The sequence below is a fragment of the Panulirus ornatus genome, chromosome 1 (assembly GCF_036320965.1).
Source record: "Panulirus ornatus isolate Po-2019 chromosome 1, ASM3632096v1, whole genome shotgun sequence".
NCBI classification, from domain to species: Eukaryota; Metazoa; Arthropoda; class Malacostraca; order Decapoda; family Palinuridae; genus Panulirus; species Panulirus ornatus.
In genome coordinates, this window is record NC_092224.1 from 36247859 (window position 1) to 36272763 (window position 24905).

The 24905-nt window shown below is 39.2% G+C and overlaps 1 protein-coding gene across 6 annotated transcripts; it reads left to right on the forward strand.

The window, feature by feature from the left end:
- Positions 1 to 1788: 1788 nt before the first annotated feature.
- On the forward strand, positions 1789 to 24364 carry LOC139748613 (uncharacterized). Of its 6 annotated transcripts, XM_071661803.1 has the most exons (8): positions 1789 to 1919; positions 2175 to 2275; positions 9964 to 10070; positions 10759 to 10989; positions 14043 to 14124; positions 15802 to 15963; positions 20801 to 21291; positions 22803 to 24364. In XM_071661803.1, exons 4-8 carry the CDS (start codon positions 10796 to 10798, stop codon positions 23407 to 23409), a joined length of 1536 nt encoding a protein of 511 aa, XP_071517904.1. In that variant the 5' UTR covers positions 1789 to 1919; positions 2175 to 2275; positions 9964 to 10070; positions 10759 to 10795; the 3' UTR covers positions 23410 to 24364. The 6 variants fall into 6 exon arrangements, with proteins under 6 accessions (XP_071517904.1, XP_071517883.1, XP_071517873.1 ...); XM_071661782.1 differs by lacking the exon at positions 9964 to 10070; XM_071661772.1 differs by having other exon boundaries at positions 1829 to 2275.
- Positions 24365 to 24905: the final 541 nt, after the last annotated feature.

Below are 24905 nucleotides of genomic sequence, written 5' to 3' on the forward strand. Positions count from 1 at the left end.
GGAGCTGCGATTTCGGTGCATTACACATGACATCTAGAGACTGGGTGTGAAAGAACGTTTTTTGTCTTTTCTTAGCGCTACCTCGCACGCGCGCGGAGGGGGAGGGGGATGCTATTTCATGAGTGACGGGGTGGCGACAGAAATGGATGAAGGCAGCATGTATATGTACATATGTGAATATAAGTATATATCTGTGTATGTATATGTATGTATATGTTGAAATATATAGGTATGTATATGTGCATGTGTTGGCGTTTATGTATATGCAGAATAGGAAAATTGCAGGAACATCACAACAGAGAGAAAGGAATGATTGAAAACAGTGGATAGTTGGAAAATGAATGAAACGAGGATTTTGGTTCGAGACTGGCTAATATGGAGCTACAGAAAAAGTCACTGTTAACTATAAACTTAGATACAGGCATGATTTCCCAGAAGGGCAGACGTGACTCAGCTATTACTCAACTGCCAATATTTCTTTTCAAAATCCCAATTTTTTTTCTATCTTTGATGGCTTTGTAATTCCAATATTCAACACAGTAAACATACTGGTATCATCGCAACATCTGATGTCCCTTGGAAACTCTACGTTATACATATAACACATACCTCACGAAAACAGTCCATTTCAGGTGCCGCAAATTTTGCTAAGACCATTTGCTTTGATTGTACAAAGGTGTGATGTGTGTTTGTATGCAGTGTTCTCCCGCATCTTACTTGACAAAGTCGAGTCCAAAGCAAACACCTCAACCTTGATAAACTTACCTGTAAGCCAGTGTTGTTTCTCTTTCCCTCTCTTTTGTAGATATTACTTTGGTTTCTGCTACCGAAAACTGGCAGATTGCATTCCCCGTGACTTTCGGCAAGCCACTGCATCATATGATTATCATTGTGTGGCCATTGTGACGTCTGTTTCTTTCTCTACACTGCTAAGCCTTGGAACTCTTTCTCGTCTTTTTCTTAGATCCTACGACATTTATAAATGGTTGATTTTCCAATTCTTAAACGCTTAGATCATAGTGGCATTCTCATACCACATTGCTTTTGCTTATTGTCTTCCTCCAAGTAAAACATACTAGCTCTGACCTTTGACTTTATCCTAATTAGTCAGGTCATCGGTCATAGTGTATATGCCGTAGTAAAGATTTGCATGTCGACAGTGAAGTGATACTGCGTTTGTCGACGGTTTAGTGGAGATGCGTCTGTGGAGGGGGGGGAGAATCTGGGTTTATTGAGGGAGTAGTGAAGATGAAGTTATTGGTGTCTCCAGCTTCAGTGAACAAGGTGGTAAGTGATAGTGGAGAGAGGAACGTCCTACATTCGCTCACGTATGTCGGCGTTTCTAGTTTTCGTCTCCTCTTTACTTCATCTTTCAGCACCTTATATATACATACATATATCATGTGAGGACTTTTCTTATTAATCAGCGCTGTTGTTGGTAATTAATATGATTTAGCAATTGTAATTACATACTGTTACAGTCCGTTTCCCCTTTTATGTGCGATGACACAGGTAGCTTTACAAATCTATAATCTCATGCAACCACAATCAGTATGGCGGGAAAGAACACCTTTTTTTCGAATTTCTCCTTCCACACCTACGCGACGTTTGCGAACTTAACTGCATCTGCGAAAGTACAAGAAGAAATATGATCACTAGATATGGATTTCCCATAGTTCTTATCAACGTGCATTTGTTAAAAAAAGAAAGATAGTGTGGAAATTCATATATTTTGTTATCCCGTAGAAAGAGTACTGCCATAAGTACGGGTTGGACGTACTAGATCTCGATTTTGATTGGTTAATGTTGCGAGGTTGGGCCAATCAGGGTTCGTGTCTCTAACTTCGCCAAGTAAACGGAATGGTGGCTTGTGAACGAAAACATTGGACGTCAATAATGGGGTTTTCCTGCAAAATTCGGTAAATCTCCATCGAGCTAATGTCAATTGGATGAGATAACTAGATGATGGATGCATAAGTTGACTTAAATTCTGCTGGATGATGGACAGTCACCTGTTCTGTTAGACGGTAATGGACAAAGTTTGTGGAGATGAAAATTAGCATGACCATCACCTACGATCAGTCAAGTTTCGGCTAGTCATTGGTATGAATTTTATATTGTATCTGTGTTGTGTCCAGAGAAAATGTCTGTTGCTAATTGGCTGTGTGTGACAGGATACTTGAAGGACTCACACTCGCTAGGCCAGGGGTCGGCAAACGTAACCTACCGTAGCAGACGTCTGACCCTATAGTTGGCGACTACATTAGCACCTAAGGTGAGTTGCGCCAATATTTGCCCTGACAGAACTACTCAGAATTTGTAGATACATAAGTAAAATCCCATTTTTGTACTGAATTGATGTTTTTATGATATTACAGTTTTGTATAGTAAGACACTGAAATGTAGGGGATGGGACTTGTAACAGTTGGGGGTTTATTGGAGTGAAGTTGAGCACCTGACTGCAGTTTTTCCATATTTTTTTTATTAAGATGAATAAGTAATTGCCTCCTATATATCTGATGCAGTAAATTAAAGGTAATGGAAAATTGAAGGAAATTTGCTAAGTCTTGTTATTGTGGGTAAAGTTTGAGTGAAGCTCATTTTATTATAACCTTATGGAATTTTTGACTAAACTGTTATTAGCAATTTTTTTTTACATATAGCAGAAGTGAGTTTACACCACCACTGTGTGACTTAGAGTAATATTAATATTTTTGTTATTGGATAGTATTTGTGGGGAGAGCAAAGATCAGGGAAAATATAGGGTTGGTTAATCTATAAGTTGGTGAAACACTAAGAGAAATTACCATAACCTATGGAAACCTCACCTGATTTACCGTATCAGCTGATGCTTATATTGATATAAATTACCATTGTTGAAATGCATGAGACATGTGGTTGAGAGTTGCTCCCGCTGATAGAAACCATAATTAAACAGACATCACATGAGACATATGACGTCACTCCCCAGGCTTTGAACAAGTTGGTATTGTACTTGGTCCCCCATTAACCTGGCCACATTAATGGTAGTGTGATTCATATATATATATATATATATATATATATATATATATATATATATATATATATATATATATATATCATGGCTGCTAGAAGTTTGGCATGTTTTTATAGGTTCTTTTGTTTTTTGAGAAAATGTTTCCTACATTTTCTTGAATAAACACCACGGCTTCCCTGATTTATGGAGCCCTGCCCACTATTACAGTATAATTATGATTGAAAGATTGAAAAAGAGATACTTCAAATCTTTACAACTAAATATGAGGAAAGTATGTATGGATACCATTTACATCCGATTTTCTAAAGAAATAAGTCAGTAGGGCTTTAATGACAGAGTATTTGACCTACCTGAGGTTGTTTCACTTGAATTCTTTCCTCATTTCACCCCAAAAGTGGAGAGGGCCTTGAAACAAGGAAGTTGATTAAAGAGGGAGGTTGACTGATTCCAAAGCACAGATTGATGTAGCCTAATAATTCCTTCAGTTTCCCAGTGTTTATCATTTGTTAATTGTATTGAAGTATGAATGACACATGCATGATTTTTGATAATCTTTCTTTAGCTTTACAGGAACATAACGAAGGTGGACAGCAGGATCAGAGAGAATAAGAGTACATAGGTGGTTGAAAAAAACTTTTACCTCAATTAGTTTAAGGATTGAAAATATGTTGTGATGTTGCACTAAAGTTTTAGTTTATTTTACAAATTTCCAGATGACAGTAACGAAAAAACAATATATTGGAGACCCATTTAAGCTAAGGGTTGAAAATATGGTTGTGACGTGTTTTACTAAAGATTTGGTTTATCTTGCATATTTCCTGGTGACAGTTTATGTAAACTAGTGCAACCAGATCTTATCTCTCCTGATGAAGATTAAATCTTGTCAATAGCTCAAGATCATACTTTACCATTGAATATTTTAGACTTTAATGTATCTGATGGCTTCTGTAGGCCACTGTAAATTGTACAGTATGAGTGACTGGAGAAATATGCATAATAAGGTGTAAGTAAACATAATAACGTGTGAATTTGAGGATCATTCAACAAACAGAAAATATAAAAAAATTATGATGTTATATGGAAACATGAAGATAATGGTCTAGTATATATATATAGAGACTGCAGATAGAGGTGAAACAAAAGAGATGTCATTCCATGTGCGAATTCTTACATGAATATTGTTGCATTCTAAGAGAACCCCACAAGGTGGGCAAAATTACTGAATTAGAAAGTGTTTGGAGATCTTTCACAGCCCATATTCATACATTAAAAGAACTTGATTACTGGGGATGAGTGAAATCTCTGAGGCTATACACCTGGAGAGCATACGGGAGAGGCATATCATCATCTATACTTGGAAAATCCATGAAGGTATGGTTCCCAACCTACATTTGGAAATAGCATCTTACTGGCATGATGGGCATGGAAGTCTTTGTAAAATACTACCTTTGGGATCTAAAGTTGTAATATGCACAGAAAGATAAAACACCGTAAACATCCTGGACTCAAGATTCTTCATCACCTTGCCATCTACCATTAGAAACAGCATGGGATGCATGGTAGAGAAGTTCAAGTGTGCATTAGACAAGTATGTATAAAGTACACCAAATCAGCCAGGCTGTGGGAGCGATGTAGGCCTGAGAGCTGCAGCTTCCAACATCTTGGTTGATTAACGAACCAATGCAGCAGCCTGGGCCAAGTGCTGGCTTTAGGGATGAAGATCCCTGAAGACTTTACTAGGAATCCAACAGCGACCTATCATTTATGGTTAAGATGATCATACAGTACCACAGGACAAAATGATAAAGAAATTGAGAAACTTCCGGAAACAAGATTTATCAAAAGCAAGAATAGAAAATGCTAGAATTCTGTATTGAATATTAGTGAGAAGAGTATAAAAATCAAGCAGAAATAGGATAGACATTTATTAGAAATGGAGCTCAGGAAATGAAAAATATTCCCGACCAACTTAGGAAGCACTTTGATATGGCTTTAACTGTTCACAACAAAACATGATTATTACTCCTTCCTGCTTGAGAAATCACATTACCAGATGTTGAAAAACAGGTAAAAGTAACAAAAGGAAAGGGAGCTCCGGTTTGTCAAAATAAAAAACATGCATAGAGAAACTAACGACATATTTGAATGATGTTTACCAAGACGCTGATATACCACCTTACCTGAAAATATCAAAAACATGCTTGCTGTCCAAGAAAAAGCAAACCTGTAGAAAAAGACCTAAGACCCATTGCATTGTATATCCAGACCTACAAAACATTTATAGGGATCATAGAGATACAAAAATAGGCTATGCACTTAAACCACACCCTTTAGAACCCTCTTTATGATTTCCATTCAGGCTTTATGGAAAAATTGGAGGGTCACAGATAACAAGTATAGGATACTGCATTGAAGATTTTTTTAAATCAAAGAAGCATTGTATGCTATATCAGTAAATTTGAAAAAGGTGTATGAATGAAGGGAATATTCCTCTGTCACTGGCCTACATGTAAACACATGATTGCACAAAGACCATCCAAGAACAAATGCAGACTGATATCACCTCAGGTATCAAACACATTTGAAATGGTTCCACTTTGCTATTCTTTCTTGTAACATTTTGTATCACACGAAACCTCTTGGTAAAAAGCCATGGATTCAAACACCAATTCTTTTAAATACTCGCACTTTTCTACCTGTATGATGAATTAATTCTTCCATGTGCTGAATATCAGAAGTGAATACTCAGACACCTGTGGAAATGGCTTTAGTGTGCACACTAGAAATAGAGAAAACAAAGAGGAACATACTAATCTGTAATTTAGCATGGAAGCAAAAGGCTGTGCCTGAGGATTGACTGAAAGCTATAATTGTTACTTTATTCAAAGGAAAAGGTGTTAAGAATGTATGTTGCAGTCATGAAGGAATAAGTCTTTTAAGTACAGAGGTATGGAATGCTTTATGGTCATGTTAGGATATATGGGGTAGGGGGACAACTGTTTGTATAGAAACTAATGCAAGTAAGACTGGATGGAGGGGAGAGCAAGTTTTGGTATGTGTACCTTGTGGTTGTGAGGCAGGGTTGTGCAGTGTCAGAGTAGCTTTTTAACATGTATATGGATGGAGTGATAAGAAAGATGAAAGCAAAAAACTTTTTGAATGGAGTGATAAGAAAGATGAAATTAAAACTAGGGAAAGAGGTGCAGAGATGGAGTGTGGTAATGAGGTATGTTGGTTGGTGATAAGTCTCTTTGTGGATGATACTGTGTTGCTTGCTGAGAGTGAAGTGTGTTTTATGATGTATGTAAGCATAGGCAGTTGAAGTTAAATGTGAGTAAAAGTGATGGTATTTGGAAGGAAACAGAGTGAAAGTTTGAATTTTGTAAAACCTTATAGAGTGAGAGAGGAAAGTGTACTATACTTTTGTATAGCCCCATAGAGTGAGAGAGGAAAGTGTACTAAATTGTGTTATAGATAGGAGGGGAAAAAGACTGGAAGAGGTGACTAAATTTAAGTATTTGGGAGCTATCTCAGGTAAGCTTGGTGATAAGAAATGTGAGGTAAAGGAGAGAGCTTTACATGGTAGAAGAGTCATTGGGTCCCTTAATAGAATAATGGAGGGTAGAGGTCTGTGTATGGATGGGAAGGGTAAAGTGATGAACCAGAAATAAAGCAGCATAGTAAAATGAAGTTTATCTGTTAAGTATTTCTTGATTTGCAGCACATTTTTGTCCAAGAATATCTTGCTACTGATATGCATTTTTTTTCCATTTTGAACCTTAAAAAGGATTAAGGGCATTGGGACACAGGAAAAGGGTAAGAATGAATTAACTGAAAAACCAAGACTAACCCCTAACCTGAAAGCAAAGCCCTCTCGACATACAGTCCTGCAAAAATATCCATTACATTTTCTAGACATTTTGTAGACCACAACATTAAGTTTTTCTGACAAAATTGATATATACTGATACTCCATAAATTACAGTTACCAGTAAAAAAATGCATGAGCATCATTGGCCAATTTAATAGCGAGTTATAGTGTTACTGATTTTAAAGCTCCTCCGTTGTAGCTCAATGTAGGACTAAGGTGTGGTGCTACTTATGCAAGATGCATAAGGGTGTCATTGGGGAAAGAGGAAAGGTAGGTCTGTGTTAGGCTAAGGCCCTGCAATTGTTTAATAACATTTAAAACTGTGCAACCCATAGTTCCCACATATTGTGCCTCCCCTTATGTGCCTGATAAGGTATACTACACTGTAGATCTTATTTGGTTTTTGATTTCTTAAGTAATTGGTCCATATTTACATTAATGCTGTGAAGTAATGAGTAACAGTTTTGGACTATAGACATTTTCAGGGTATAAAGTTACCTCATTGTATTTGATTTTAGTCAAGTTATATTTTACTGTTCCATACTTACTGTGTCAGTAAAAGAATTTATTTTTGGTGTACATTGGAGGCCTTGCCATCGAGGATTTCTCCTCTGTTTTTTTTTATTATATCTGGCCCTACTTTACCTAGTAGTTTGAATGAGTTTGTCATTCTCAGTATTTGCAATTTTTGACAAAGAGTCAGTATGGGATGTGAACGTTATTAACATCATTTTTACATTTTCTAATGCAGCTGTTTTGTCTGCCTTGAACGGTTATGTAATACTAAGATATTCCAGTCTGAAGACTGTAGATGCTTTAAAAACTAACCTATTTTGTCTCTAAAAGATTCACAAAATTCATCTTACCATCGAGTTGGCAGTAGATACTTTGTTGTTCTTATTGAAGGTAAGATCAAGAAATATGATTACTCGTAAAGAATTTTACATTCTTTTTCCTTTGATATGATGGTCCTTGCTTAATTCCAGCTTTTTACCTTGTAACATATTTGAATTTTATCTTGAGCATATCATGTGAAATCGGTGAAAAATGTGACAGTCTGGAACAAAAAAGAGTTTCAAATCTCATTGAGAAAGGCCACCAAAATTTGACAGTCTTGGAAGTAGGTTGTATTCAAAATTCCACAATTCAGCAACTATATTAGTCCTTGAATAATGATTTTTGTGTCATTTTAAAGTCAGTATGCTGGACTATCACACTTTTTTTGTACATTAAAGATGTACACTATCTTGTATGTTTTCTTTATTTTGCTGTATAATGTAGTTCAAATACCCAGCAGAGCTCTGTGTCATTTAAAATCAAGTGCCCTTCTGGAGATATTAAGTTGTACTTTCTTTTCTAGAATTGTACAGCTATCCCTTACTAGTTGGAGTAGATGATGCATCGTTCAGTGATCCATAGAGCATGGGCTGTTTTTACTTGGTACAGAAAGACCATTAGCTTATGTTAGATGATGTTATAGAATATTGATAAGGTTTAGAAATAGAAATAATGCTTATGCTTTTAACGCCTACCAGAGACTGGGACTATTACTCCATGAGGTTGTTTTGCATAAAGGTGTGGATGACTTACTACAAGGGAGAGGGAGGAGCAGTAGAATTGTCTGCCTCACCCCCAGAGTCATCTGTTTCTGCCGCTGACACTGCTACCAGTGGAGGAGAGGAGTATTCTTCCTCATGATTATGGGAGGAACCTTTTCAAAAAGTATATCCAAAAATAGCTGCTCTAAACAATCCATTTACTCTATTCAGCTCATCATAAATTTTGATCTTTTTATATACTCATTTGGAAATCTTTTAAGGCTATGTTCACCATTATCAGGAAGTAGTTACAAACCTGCCTCATGATATGAAAAAAGCTATAGGCATTTGCTTTTTAGTCAACTGATGTAAGGTGGGTGGAGCTATGTAACTCCAATACTCGCTTCCCCCCATTTTTGCTCCTCTTGTATCAGTTCCACATTTGACAGGTTTTCTCTCAGGGATTGCAGCAACTGTTACAAGGAGAGATCACTTTTTTTTCAATAAAGTTCCAGGCAAATAATATAGCTTCAAAAATTTAGGCCAACTTTTGATGTTGATAGAGAGCATTGTCGAATATAGTGTTTGAAATACAGTACATAATATGATATCTCAGTGTAAGAAAAATCAGGTGCTAGTGCATTATTGGCTTGGGCACGCCAAAGGTAAAAAAATGAAGACCATTTTTGTTTTTAATTTGATGAGACATAATCTCAGGACAAGAAAGATTGTTATGCATATTAGTTTTAAAAAGAGAAATCACAGGTTTAGGATTTTATGCACTGTACTTGAATAGTGAAATTTTGAATGCATCCACTCTTACGGTCCCATTAGTTTTGGTGACTTTTGTCTCAATAGTATAGACCACAGAGGCTTAAAATTTTAGTGATGAGTGTCTATGGTATATGTATACCAAAGTGCATGCCAAATTTCATCAGTATTAGATAGGTTCACTTTTCATGGAATCACCTTTAAGGAAATGTTCAATCAACTATTTACAGTGGGGTCACCACAGTTAGAGAATTATAAAAATCTGGTAAAGATCTAATAGAGAAGGTCCAGAGAAGGGCAACAAGAATGGTATCAGAATTGAGAGAGCTGAGTTTAAAAGGAGATAAGAGAAGACTGAACTATAACCTTCAAGTTTTCTAATCAATTTGACAGTGTTTTCAATGACAGTTCTTTGAAAGATGCAAAGAAAGAGTGACCAGAGGTTCTGGCAAGCTTCCTATTAGATCTAGGGTATGTAAAGATGTACTTTTATAGTGGCAGAATTATGATTTGAAGGAATAAACTAAATGTTGAAATTGTGAGTGGAGAGGGTAAAGAGGAATTTGAATAGTTGTATAATAAGATAGTAAAGAAAATTTAGGATGCTGAACTTGTTGGTCTAGAACTCTGTCCCCACAGTAGGTAGCTAATTTTGCTTAATGATATTGATAGAAAAGAAAATTCAAGATAATAGACCTTGTGAGTGTAGAAAACCCTCCCCACAGTAGGTAGCTAATTGTCTTACACTGTCATATTTTTTTCAGGGGGTGTCTTGCTGTAAATGGGAAACTGACATCACCATAACATTGTAAAAGTCAGATTTTGGATTTGTGTAGTGTCATTGGTACGGTACAAGCTGCAAATCATGAAGGTAGTTATTAGTTTGCTAGTTACCTACATATCCAGCTGATACTTTTTGATACTTTTGTGAACTGCATTGTTTTTGTTGGGAAATAGTTATAGAAGATGAAAACATCATAAGGTTACTTAAGCTACATTCACTGGCAAAAGTCTGTTCCCCAGCCCTATTAGTAGTATCTGACAGTAGATACTTAGTCATAGTAAACATGGCTCTTAGTATATCTGTAAAGTAGCTTCCTTACATTGTCCTGAGTCAGATATGTTCTCATGAGTGTAAACGTACGGTAGTTTAAGCGAGTGATAATTACACAGTTAGTCTTAACTAGGCCTATCGTCTATAACAGTTGTATTAGAGAGATGTGTATAGGTGTTTTCAGCATATTTGATTTATGTAGAGATGGTTAAGGGGAACAGACTTATGTTACTTACTGTCTTGTAATGTGTTTTAATGCTGCTGATTACACATGGAAATTTCATAATTCATGCAGCTTTATGGAAAAAACTCACATGCTTGTGTTGGTAAACTTCGTATTTGTGAGATTGCACCATATTTAATATATATATATATATGGTATAAAGAATATTGGTTTCTTATGCAAAAATTATTGTACTAGAGCAAGTTTTCAGAGGTGTGCATGTGATATTGGCATACTTTACAAAGAGTTTTAGAGAAAAATACTGTATTATTCTATTTGCAGAATGCTTTGGTGAAAGAGTGCAGAGAGCAGTGCCACAATGGATGTAGATGTTAGTGGGGCTAGTGTATCAGACAGTGAAGGATGTGGGAGTGGTCCATCCTCAAGTCATGTGAGTGGGCAAGGTGGGGTTGGCGGAGGAAGTAAACTCAAAAGATCTAGTAGTGCTCCTATGATTAATCAGCTGGTGCCACAGGGGCCAGTTACAGCACCTCCAATGTCATCTGTTACAAGGTGAGGCATTTCTGAGCATTTTAGTATCCTTTGTCTAAAAGTCTGCAGTAATTTTGAGTCATAATTATGCTTCATTTTTGCTATATTATCGAGATAATTCTAGATCATATATTAAAACCACATAGGAGTTGATGATTCTACTGCCTTTTTTTTTCTGTGTTGCCTGTGTAGCATGGCAGACACTTACCAATCAGTTTGTCTTATGTCCTCATCATCTGTCCATCATTGGAGTCATACTTTGATCTGCATGTTATCCTTGGTCATAACTTGAGTTGATATAAGGTACTTGATAAACTTTTTACACAGTTACCCCAATTAGTGCTTTGGATAAGTTCCTGGAAAATGGAGTGCCAAGAGAAACAGCTCAATATGGGGTCATCTATCACTCCATATAAAGATATGTGTTTCTGAAGACAATATTTTCTACCTATGATGTATATATGTATATATGTTTTATTATATTTAATCGCCGTCTCCCGATGTAGTGAGGTAGCACAAGGAAACAGACGAGGAATTGCCCAACCTACCCACATACACATGTACATACATAAACGCCCACACACGCACATATGTATACATATACATTTCAATGTATACATACATATACATACACAGACATATACATATATACACATATACATATTCATACTTGCTGCCTTCATCCATACCTATCGCTACCCCACCACACATGAAATAGAATCCCCCCAACCCACCCTCCCGCCTCCTGTGAGGTAGTGCTGGGAAAAGACAAAAAGGGCCACATTTATTCACACTCAGTCTCTAGCTGTCATGTGTAATGCACCGAAACCACAGCTCCCTTTCCACATCCAGGTTCCACATACCTTTCCATGGTTTACCCCAGATGCTTCACATGCCCTGATTCAGTCCATTGACAGCATGTCAACCCGGTATACTACATCGTTCCAATTCACTCTATTCCTTGCACGCCTTTCACCCTCCTGTATTTTCAGGCCCCAATCGCTCAAAATCTTTTTCATTCCATCCTTCCACCTCCGATTTGGTCTCCCACTTCTCCTTCTCTCCACATCTGACACATATATCCTTTTTGTCAATCTTTCCTCACTCATTCTCTCCATGTGACCAAACCATTTCAACACACCCTCTTCTGCTCTCTCAACCACACTTTTTATTACCACACATCTCTTACCCTTTCATTACTTAATCAAACCACCTCGCACCACGTATTGTCCTCAAACATTTCATTTACAACACATCCACCCTCCTCCGCACACAACCGCACATGCCTCGCAACCATATGACATTGTTGGAACTATTCCTTCAAACACTTATTTTTGTTTTCTGAGATAACATTCTCCCCTTCCACACATTCTTCATCACTCCCAGAACCTTCGCTTTCTCCCCCACCCAGTGACTCGCTTCCACTTCTATGGTTACATCTGCTGCTAAGTCCACTCCCAGATATCTAAAGCTCTTCACTTCCTCCAATTTTTCTCCATTCAAAGTTACATCCCAGTTAACTTGTTCCTCTACCCTACTGAATCTAATATATTACCTTGCTCTTATTCACATTTACTCTCAACTTTCTCCTTTCACACACTTTTTCAAACTCAGTCACCAACCTTTGCCGTTTCTCACAGCTGTATCATTGGCAAAGAACAACTGACTCATTTCCCAGGCCCTCTCCACAACATACTGCATACTCACCCCTTGCTCCAAGACTGTTGCATTTACTTCCCTTACCACCCCATCTGTAAACAAATTAAACAACCATGGGGACATCACACACCCCTGCTGCAGACTGACATTCACTGGGAACCAGTCATTCTCCTCTCTTCCTACTCGTATACATGCCTTACATCCTTGGTAAAAACTTTTCACTGCTTCAAGCACCTTACCTCCCTCACCATATACTCTTAAGACCTTCCACTAAGCATCTCTATCAACCATATCATATGCCTTCTCCAGATCCAGAAATGCTACATACAAATCCATATGTTTTTCTAAATATTTCTCTTATTCTTCAAAGCAAACACCTGATCCACACATCCTCTACCGCATCTGATACCACACTGCTCTCCCCCAACCTGATGCCCTATACATGCCTTCACCAACCAACCAGCAACATAGTCACCCCTTTTTTGGTAAATTCCACTGCAGTACTATCCAAACCCTCTACCTTGCTAGATTTCATCTTTAACAAAGCTTTCACTACTTCTTCCCTGTTTACCAAATCATTCTCCTTGACCCTTTCACTTTGCACACCACCTCAACCAAAACACCCTATATTTGCCACTCTATCATCAAACACCCTCCATCACCACCATCATGCCTTCCCTCCTTGGCCACCACTCCCTCCCCCTGGGGCTTCTACACTCTCCCTTCAGGGCTACCTCACCCTCCCTAACCACAGCCATTCTTTCCACACCACTACTGCTCAATCCTTTCCTCTCTGGCCACCAAACCATGAATGGCAGAATGACATTTTTGGTGGTTTCATTTGTTTCAACCCCTTACCTCACCCCCCCAGGTTGCTGGCACAACGACACAACCTAACAACTCAGGAGCAGATTATCTTCACAGAAATACATCACTCAAGCTATCTGTCTGTCTATATCTCTGATGCCTGTTCCCTCCTGAAAGTCTCTTAAGTGGTAGCCAAGGCAATTGAGTCTCCATAACTAGTGAACTCCATTGCCGCTTCTTAGGCTTGAGTGCCTCACCCTTAACAGGCCACTGGTAGAGGGTAACTCTAACACAGTGTTTGCAGAGGCTTACCTAATGGTCATTTTAACTACTTCTACCTAATGTTCACCCTTTTGATGCTACATAGTAAGTTGATATAGAAAGTTTATGACTTTTTCTGCCACTCTATGTATTGATGTATATTTTATATGACCCATTTGATTGTTGAGGTTTGTGTCATGCATTTGTACAGGGTAAAGGTAGCGTTTATAGGATATGCTTTTCCTTTGAAGCATATTGTTAGTATTAAGGGCTTAACATCATACTCAGCATTGATTATTATGACACAACTCCAAAATACAGGATTTCATGGTTTCTGACAATTTCAGGGATGCTGTTTTGGGGGAGGTTCAAGGAAGCCAGCCTCGGGTACGACGCTTCAGTGCCTCTTTTGGTCCTGTGTCCCCACTGGTACGTAAGGATGTTTAAAAGTGATGGCATTACTTGTATGGGTAATTGCATTTCTTTTAAATCACTTGTCTCTCCCTTTGAAACCCACATCCTCTTCTTGTAATATTTTACTTTTTTGCTCTTTTAGGCAGATCCATATAGAGAGAGTACTTGCTCACATATGGGTTCAGGTAGTATGATTAATAAGTAATATCCACCTGGATTTCATTCTCTTTAATAACCATAACATTTGTAGGGTCAGGTAATACTCGTTCTTAGAGATTCTAAAACCATATAACAACTTGCCAGTCCTGTGACATCATTGGTGTTGGCAGTGTAGTGCTAGGAAATAGACTAAGAAAGATCCATCCACACATATATACATACATGTACATATACGTATGGGTATGGAGGAGGGAAGGAAGAAGATACAAGTGCAGGGGCCTGTAGCAGAAAGGGAGGTAAGAAGGACAATAATGAGATTGAAGGTAGGAAATGCACCTGGAGTGGATTGAATTATGGCTGAGATGCTGAAGTATGGAGGAGAAAGTGTGATAGAGTGGATGCATCTTATATGTAATTTAGCATGGGGAAGGTTGTGCCTGAGGATTGGGTGCTGTGGATGTTTGTAGCAATCATAATAAGTCTGTTAAGTATATGAGGAAAAATGTATGCAAGAATATTTATTGACAAGAGTGATGGAGGTGACTGAATGCAGAATAAGTGATGAGCAAGGAGGAATTATTAAAGGTAGGGGATTAAAAGTGACTGTGGTAAAGTATTTAGCGAAAGGTGAGAATTTGTATGCAGCTTTTATGGATCTGGAGAAAGTGTCTGACAGATTTGAGTGGAATGCTTTGTGGGATGTGTTAAGGATATATGGTATAGGGGGACAACGGTTAGATGGTGTAAAAGCCTTCTATAGAGGAGCAAATTTGTGTGTAAGAGTGGATGGAGGGCTGAGCAAAAGTTTTGGATGCATGTCGGTGAGGCAGGATTGTGTGATGTCACCGTGGCTTTTTGATATATATATAGTGCTACCTCGCTAATGCATGAAATGGCGAATAGTATGAAAAAATACATGTAAAGTATAATAAATGATAATAGATATATTTTTTATTATTATACCTTGTTGCCGTCTCCTACGTAAGCTAGGCAGCGCAAGGAAATACGAAAGAATGGCCCAACCCACCCACATACACATGTACATACATAAATGCCCACACACACACACACACACACACACACACACACACACACACACACACACACACACACACACACACACCTATACATTTCAATGCATACATACATATTCATACACAGACATATACATATATACACATGTACATATCCATACTTGCTGCCTTCATCCATTCCCATCATCCCACCACACATGAAAATGGCACCCCCATCCCCCCCATGCACATGATAGGTAGCGCTAGGAAAAGACAACAAAGGCCACATTTATTCACACTCAGTCTCTAGGTGTCATGTGTAATGCACCAAAACTACAGCTTTCTTTCCACATCCAGGCCCCACAAAACTTTCCATGGTTTACCTCAGATGCATCACATGCCCTGGTTCACTCCATTGACAGCATGTCAACCCCGGTATACCACATCATTCCAGTTCACTATATTCCTTGCAAGCATTGATTGTTTGATACAACTTTAGTAGATAGAATCTCTTTTACAGTCACCAGGAAGTTCTCGAGGGAGTGGTCCTTTGCGTGTTTGTCAGCTACGTGTGGAGGAAGGCATGGATGTTGTAAACCGTGAGGCTGCCCATGAGCGAACTGTTCAGTCAACACTACAAATCACAGACAGTCTTTCACAGTCTTGGGAAGACCTTACATTAGTAAGTAGCAGTATCTATTTCCAGTCAATGTCATAGTGAGGCATTTTCATTTCAGTTTCATATTTACAAAGAAAGGAAAAATGACACACTTGTCTCAGGTTTGCAACATTTTTGTTAAATGTTTCATGTTTATAGAAGGCAAATGTAGACAAAAATGTATCTCATTCATATGAACGTGTTGTCTATAGTGGAGCCTTACCAAGGAGTCTTGTGTCTTAAGAATCTTTATTTCAGTTGTAGAGCCAAGAGAGGCCAACTACTGTGTAATGGTCTCTTGAAGTGTTTGTTATTATAGTATACTTCATACTTTCTGAACCTTTCACTGCTTCATGTATTTTTTCTTTTTCCTTTAAAATTGTAGAGACTGTTGAGTGGGACAACTGTAGATCATGTGCAATCACATTAACTTTTTCCTCCTTCATATTGGATGATTACCTTCACTTTCAATTACAAATCGAGCATCTTCCTTAGCACCTTGCCAGATCTATCAACATGTGACTGGTTTTTTCCTCTTGTTCATCATCTTCTTTGGGGTTTAATACAAAAGTAGTGTTATCCAGGATGAAATTTCGTTAGATTCACTCGAATAATGTGCACTTACTGAATGGTAACTTATGATGAGAACTGCCCTGATGTACACAGTGCCGAGATATCATCTAACAGTCACTGTCATACGCATGCAGCCATTAGCACTGGCAGATGTACAACCAAGCTAAATTTTTATATTTACTTATATTTTGTTAATGTGCTGAGAGGTGCAACTGGAGGGATGTCTGAACATTATCTTGTGGAGGCGAAGGTGAAGATTTGTAGAGGTTTTCAGAAAAGAAGAGAGAATGATGGGGTGAAAAGAGTGGTGAGAGTAAGTGAGCTTGGGAAGGAGTCTTGTGTGAGGAAGTACCAGGAGAGACTGAGTACAGAATGGAAAATGGTGAGAACAAAGGACGTGAGGGGAGTGGGGGGAGGAATGGGATGTATTTAGGGAAGCAGTGATGGCTTGCACAAAAGATGCTTGTGGCATGAGAAGCGTGGGAGGTGGGCAGATTAGAAAAGGTAAAGAGTGGTGGGATGAAGAAGTAAGATTATTAGTGAAAGAGAAGAGAGAGGCATGTGGACGATTTTTGCAGGGAAATAATGCAAATGAGTGGGAGATGTATAAAAGAAAGAGGCAGGAGGTCAAGAGAAAGGTGCAAGAAGTGAAAAAGAGGGCAAATGAGAGTTGGGGTGAGAGAGTATCATTAAATTTTAGGGAGAATAAAAAGATGTTTTGGAAGGAGGTAAATAAAGTGCGTAAGACAAGGGAACAAATGGGAACTTCAGTGAAAGGGGCTAATGGGGAGGTGATAACAAGTAGTTGTGATGTGAGAAGGAGATGGAGTGAGTATTTTGAAGGTTTGTTGAATGTGTTTGATGATAGAGTGGCAGATATAGGGTGTTTTGGTCGAGGTGGTGTGCAAAGTGAGAGGGCTAGGGAGAATGATTTGGTGAACAGAAGAGGTAGTAAAACCTTTGCGGAAGATGAAAGCCGGCAAGGCAGCGGGTTTGGATGGTATTGCAGTGGAATTTGTTAAAAAAGGGAGTGACTGTATTGTTGACTGGTTGGTAAGGTTATTTAATGTATGTATGACTCATGGTGAGGTGCCTGAGGATTGGCGGAATGCTTTCATAGTGCCGTTGTACAAAGGCAAAGGGGATGAAAGTGAGTGCTCAAATTACAGAGGTATAAGTTTGAGTATTCCTGGGAAATCATATGGGAGGGTATTGATTGAGAGGGTGAAGGCATGTACAGAGCATCAGATTGGGGAAGAGCAGTGTGGTTTCAGAAGTGGTAGAGGATGTGTGGATCAGGTGTTTGCTTTGAAGAATGTTTTTTTTTTTTTTTTTTTTTTTTTTTTTTATACTTTGTCGCTGTCTCCCGCGTTTGCGAGGTAGCGCAAGGAAACAGACGAAAGAAATGGCCCAACCCACCCCCATACACATGTATATACATACATCCACACACGCAAATATACATACCTACACAGCTTTCCATGGTTTACCCCTGACGCTTCACATGCCTTGATTCAATCCACTGACAGCACGTCAACCCCGGTATACCACATCGCTCCAATTCACTCTATTCCTTGCCCTCCTTTCACCCTCCTGCATGTTCAGGCCCCGATCACACAAAATCTTTTTCACTCCATCTTTCCACCTCCAATTTGGTCTCCCTCTTCTCCTCGTTCCCTCCACCTCCGACACATATATCCTCTTGGTCAATCTTTCCTCACTCATTCTCTCGATGTGACCAAACCATTTCAAAACACCCTCTTCTGCTCTCTCAACCACGCTCTTTTTATTTCCACACATCTCTCTTACCCTTACGTTACTTACTCGATCAAACCACCTCACACCACACATTGTCCTCAAACATCTCATTTCCAGCACATCCATCCTCCTGCGCACAACTCTATCCACAGTCCACGCCTCGCAACCATACAACATTGTTGGAACCACTATTCCTTCAAACATACCCATTTTTGCTTTCCAAGATAATGTTCTCGACTTCCACACATTCTTCAAGGCTCCCAGAATTTTCGCCCCCTCCCCCACCCTATGATCCACTTCCGCTTCCATGTTTCCATCCGCTGCCAGATCCACTCTCAGATATCTAAAACACTTCACTTCCTCCAGTTTTTCTCCATTCAAACTCACCTCCCAATTGACTTGACCCTCAACCCTACTGTACCTAATAACCTTGCTCTTATTCACATTTACTCTTAACTTTCTTCTTTCACACACTTTACCAAACTCAGTCACCAGCTTCTGCAGTTTCTCACATGAATCAGCCACCAGCGCTGTATCATCAGCGAACAACAACTGACTCACTTCCCAAGCTCTCTCATCCCCAACAGACTTCATCCTTGCCCCTCTTTCCAAAACTCTTGCATTCACCTCCCTAACAACCCCATCCATAAACAAATTAAACAACCATGGAGACATCACACACCCCTGCCGCAAACCTACATTCACTGAGAACCAATCACTTTCCTCTCTTTCCTCTCTTCCTTTGAAGAATGTATGTGAGAAATACTTAGAAAAGCAAATGGATTTGTATGTTGCATTTATGGATCTGGAGAAGGCATATGATAGAGTTGATAGAGATGCTCTGTGGAAGGTATTAATAGTATATGGTCTGGGAGGCAAGATGTTGGAAGCAGTGAAAAGTTTTTATCGAGGATGTAAGGCACGTGTACTTGTAGGAAGAGAGGAAAGTGATTGGTTCTCAGTGAATGTAGGTTTGCGGCAGGGGTGTGTGATGTCTCCATGGTTGTTTAATTTGTTTATGGATGGGGTTGTTAGGGAGGTGAATGCAAGAGTTTTGGAAAGAGGGGCAAGTATTCAGTCTGTTGTGGATGAGAGAACTTGGGAAGTGAGTCAGTTGTTGTTCGCTGATGATACAGCGCTGGAGGCTGATTCGTGTGAGAAACTGCAGAAGCTGGCGACTGAGTTTGGTAAAGTGTGCGAAAGAAGAAAGATGAGAGTAAATGTGAATAAGAGCAAGGTTATTAGGTACAGTAGGGTTGAGGGACAAGTCAACTGGGAGGTAAGTTTGAATGGAGAAAGACTGGAGGAAGTGAAGTGTTTTAGATATCTGGGAGTGGATCTGGCAGCGAATCGAACCATGGAAGCACAAGTGAATCATAGGGTGGGGGAGGGGGCAAAAGTTTTGGGAGCTTTGAAGAATGTGTGGAAGTCGAGAACATTATCTCGGAAAGCAAAAATGGGTATGTTTGCCGGAATAGTGGTGCCAACAATGTTATATGGTTGCAAGGCATGGGCTATAGATAGAGTTGTGTGGAGGAGGGTGGATGTGCTGGAAATTAGATGTTTGAGGACAATATGTGGTGTGAGGTGGTTTGATCGAATAAGTAATGTAAGGGTAAGAGAGATGTGTGGTAATAAAAAGAGCGTGGTTGAGAGAGCAGAAGAGGGTGTTTTGAAATGGTTTGGTCACATGGGAAGAATGAGTGAGGAAAGATTGACAAAGAGGATATATGTGTCAGGTGGAGGGAACGAGGAGAAGCGGGAGACCAAATTGGAGGTGGAAGGATGGAGTGAAACAGATTTTAAGTGATTGTGGCCTGAACATGCAGGAGGATGAGAGGCATGCAAGGAATAGAGTGAATTGGAACGGTGTGGTATACCGGGGTCAATATGCTGTCAATGGATTGAACCAGGGCATGTGAAGCATCTGGGGTAAACCATGGAAAGTTTTGTGGGGCCTGGATATGGAAGGAGAGCTGTGGTTTCGGTGCATTACGCATGACAGCTAGATACTGAGTATGAACAAATGTGGCCTTTTTTGTCTTGTCCTAGTGCTACCTTGCTGGTGGGGGCAGGATGTTATTTCATGTGTGGCGGGGTGTTGACAGGAATGGATGAAGGCAGCAAGTATGAATGTGTATATGTCGATGTATGTATATGTATGTATACATTGAAATGTATAGGTATGTATATGTGGGTGTGTGGGCGTTTATGTATATACATGTGTATATGGGTAGGTTGGGCCATTCTTTCGTCTGTTTCCTTGTGCTTCCTCGCCAATGCAGGAGACGGCGATTAAGTGTAATACAAAAAGATAAGCTTTACTGGTATTGTATGACAGTGCATATCAGATGGTTCTTGAATGAAAATGAATTAACAGTAAATGGAATTATTGTAGCTGTATCCCAGTTTGGAGTTTAATCACAGTGTTGAAAGAATTCTTACCATGAGCATTATGTATAAAGAATGTGTAGCAAATAATGTTAGGTTTTGCATCTCAGAAATTTAATCAACTTTTTCTTTTCCAAAGACAGAGGATGTGGGACGACCTAAGGCACATAGTGTTAGTAGTGGAAGTGTTCCAACAAGCATATCTTCACCAATTAATGTCTCCAGTAGTGTGACTTCAAATGTGTCAGGAACAGTGTCAGGGGCGATGTCTACAATGCGACGAGATTTTACTGACCCACTCCACTTGACAATAGTACCTACTGTAGTTCCCATAACTGGATGTGGTGCCTCTCCCACTCGGGGTGTTGGTCGCCAGTGTTTCTCACCATCTCTCCAGCAGCATGTTCGGAACACGTCATTTTGCCCATCTCCATCCCCAACTAAGAAGACTTTTGCAACACGAAGAAGTTTAAGTCCAATTGCTCTGCGTCCATCACCTCTTGGGGCAGGGCTCAAACGGAAGTGGGAAATGGATGACCGGTGTGAACCTTTCTTGACCCCTAGCAAGCGTGCCTCCACTTGTACTCCAGACCGTTGTGTTGGTGGTCTTCTTATAACACAACCTCATAGGTAACTATGTTTCAGATGTGATATTTGTTCCTTAGTATTAATTGATGTATTTAAGATATATGTATACTATATTTGTTTTCTCTTAGTACTATCTATCTATCTATATGTATCTCTGAATCCCATTCCCTTTGGGAACTCCCTCAAGGGTGTGGCCATGGCAAAAGAGTCTCCAAAACTGTTTGTTGACTGAATGCCTGCAGTCCACATGTGGATGAGGCAGAAAGGAAAGACGGCTGCCTGCCAGCTACTGCTTACCAATTAACTAATTGCCTCTCTTGTAGCAAGGTAGTGTCAGGAACAATGAATGTAGCCTCATTTGCATAGACAGGTCTTGAGCTGTCACGGATGATATACTGAAATCAGAGCCAACAGTCCATATTCAAGCCCCATAGACTGCTGCATAGTTTACCTTGACTGCTTCATGTGCTCAGGATGCCATTGATGGCACATTGCCCCCATATACTACAAAAATTATAATTTTATCCAATGCATGCCTCATACCCTCTTAAATTTAGTCCTCAGTATCCCAGTCGTCTTGTGTCCATCCTTATATCTCCTGCTTTGTCCCATCATCCCTCCATGCCCCCTACACTTTTGACTTGATGGTTCTCTTAGTCATTCCTCATTTGTGTATCCTGTTCCCAAATCACTTCAGCATATCCAAGTTGGCCCTTGCAGGCAAACTTTGCTTACAGCTCTGTCATTCATTATACAGCCAATCTGCTTACATCCTTCCTTTACCGTTCATTTGTTTCTACATCCAGGGAATCATGCCAGGATTACTACACTTTCAAACATATTTGCCTTTGCTCTTCAGACAGTGACCTCTCCTTCCACTTGTTCCATAATGCAAACAGACTGTCGGGACTACTATACATTTTATAAGAGATGAGTAACAGGTGGGAGCCAGGTGCTGGAAACCCTCCCCTCTTATGTTATCACTTTCCAAAAACAAGAGGAGAAGAAAGAGCCATGTAAGAATTTTCCCTCATAGGCTCAGGCTGAAGTGTCTGATTGTGCTTGGATGTAATGGTAATAAGGGGAAAGATAGTTGCTGTTTCATGAAAGAAACCTGGATGTTCTAGCTCTCAGTGAAACTAAGTTGAACTGAAGGGTTTGGGATTGTTTAGGGGATAAAGAATGGGTTTAGGGAGAAGGCAAGAGGAAGGGAGATTCTAGCTTTTCCGATGAAGGAGGAGAGGGGGGGACTCTATAAAAGAGTGAGTGGAAAAAAAATGAAAAAAACCTAACCATCTCTTCCATGCAGTGACTAAATTCGACCCCTTTGGTTTAAACTTTTGCTCTTTCCACTCACTGGTACTTAAAGTGTTCTATATCCTTCAGGTCCTCCCCATTTAAACTCATTCTCAAACCATTCCATGTGTCTCATCCCTACGTTACATTTCCATTGGGTATATTTGTGTGGATTCCTAAGGCCAAAGATGTTATATTCATAAAGCATTTTATTTTCATTGATTGTAATATTTTGTAATATTTGTATCTTTGTGCAGTGTTGGCAGTTTGGAAAGCACGCCAAGCCCTGCAGGTCCAGGGTCTTTAGGCAGTGTGGGTACTCCAGAGTCAGTTTGTTCATCTGGTTCCCCAGGTCTTTCTGCCCCTCCATATTCTCCAGCATCCTTGGCTGAAACTCCTGCCCCAACACCTGATCCTCCACCACATCTCTTCAAGCCTGTTTCTCCTGCATTAAATACAGACCAGACAGCTTCATTTGGGAACCAGGAACATGGAGAACGGTTTGGAAGTCAGGAGCATGGGAATCGATATAGTGGTCAGGAGCACAGTGATGGCTTTAGTAGCCGAGATCACAATGATCGATTTGGAGGAAGGGAATCCAGGAACCGTTTTGTTGGACAGGAACATAACGATCACTTTGGGGGACAGGAACATAGCAATCAAATTGTTGATCAGGAGCAGAGGGATCAGTTTGGAGCTCAGGAACATGGAGACCGATTTGATGGTCAAGTTAAAGGAGCAGATACAAGTGATGGAAGTAGCAGCGATGCTATGATTACCGAAGATGTGCCAGCAAGTGACCTCAAGAGTTACCAGGATATGGACCTTAGTGAATCATTAACACAACCACCACTTAACATCTGACATCACGTTTGACTGTCACACCCTTGGCTCACTTGGTACATCACTACAGGTAGTAGGGGTTGTCCAGTGGAGCTGCAGTGTGAACAGTAATGCTTATCATTATTATCATATATCATCTAGTGTCATCTGTGGACAGGTATAGACTTCTCAATGTGATATGTAGATTTCCTCTTCATTACTAACCTACAAAGCTGTGATGTCATTATATTTTATGTGACAATTGTGCACTTCTTACAAACTTGTGAGTGTAATTTGTGTAAAATATGAGGACTGAATCTTGAATTCCCAGTGAACTGTTACTGTATTTTAGAACCCTGCATTTATATGCCAATTCCTCGTTTGAGGAAATCATGATATTGGTCAGTTGAAGCTTTATGTCACTCGTAATTTTTAAGAACTTATAATCTTTTTCCTCCCTATAGGACTTTCTCTTTACATTGTGATATTTATCATACTGATATTCCTGGGCTGAATTTGACATATCTGTATCCATATAGTATGTATGAGTGTTGTATCACTACCTTGCTATTTCACAAATTTCATGGATCATATTGTGTTAACTAGTCGCATTGTATAAAGAACTACTTTAAGAATGGGAGTGTTATTATAACAGAAGAAAATAGAAATGAAGCTCCCTGTGTAGGAAATATTCATGTATTCTGCTGGATTTTTTTATTATTAATATGCCAGCATTACTCATAATGCAAAAGTGTTTAGTTTTGAAAACTTGTCTGTATTATGTCATTTGTGCTAAAGTCAGTAGAGATACTTATACAAGCATTTTGATTTGCTGTGCTAAGATGTCTGTATGAATTTTACTAAATAACTATTTCTGGCTGTAATAAGTCATATGGTTGATATGCCTTTATGAAGATTTTTCAGTGATCTTGAATATGTAAAATGTGAATCTGTGATTCACGGACTGTGTTACAAAAGAAAAATAGAGCCATTGTCAGTTTTGTCCTTTTTTCAACCTTGTGAGGTATGTACTTACTAATTAAAACTGATTTGCTTGTGAGGCATGAACTTGTTAATTGTGACTGATTTATTGATATATTATTTTCCTACTCTAACTTTAGATTTTTAAAGCATTATGATGCAGAAATCCACCTGCGCTTACCAAAGTGGAATCTGAGATGAATCACTTACAATTTCTGTTCATGTGGAAGACCTTTTTCAGTTTAACCCACATCTATACATTCATCACTGTTTCATGGAAGATTTGCTTCTTACAAAGTTTTTCACATCAAGAAACATCCTGAGATTCTTATTGTACTATACTCATCCAATCTCCAAGTCTATAACCACATTGCCACAAACTTCCCTGACAGCCTTTGTTGATGCACTCTATAACTGCCTCCACATAACCTTAACCTTACTCAATACTATTTTATTGATAGCTCTCAGCTTTATAAATAAACTTTTTATGAAATTTCAGTTTGATATTTGTGCTTCAACTTATAAAGTTTTTTTCACATTTGATTGTCATTTCCTGC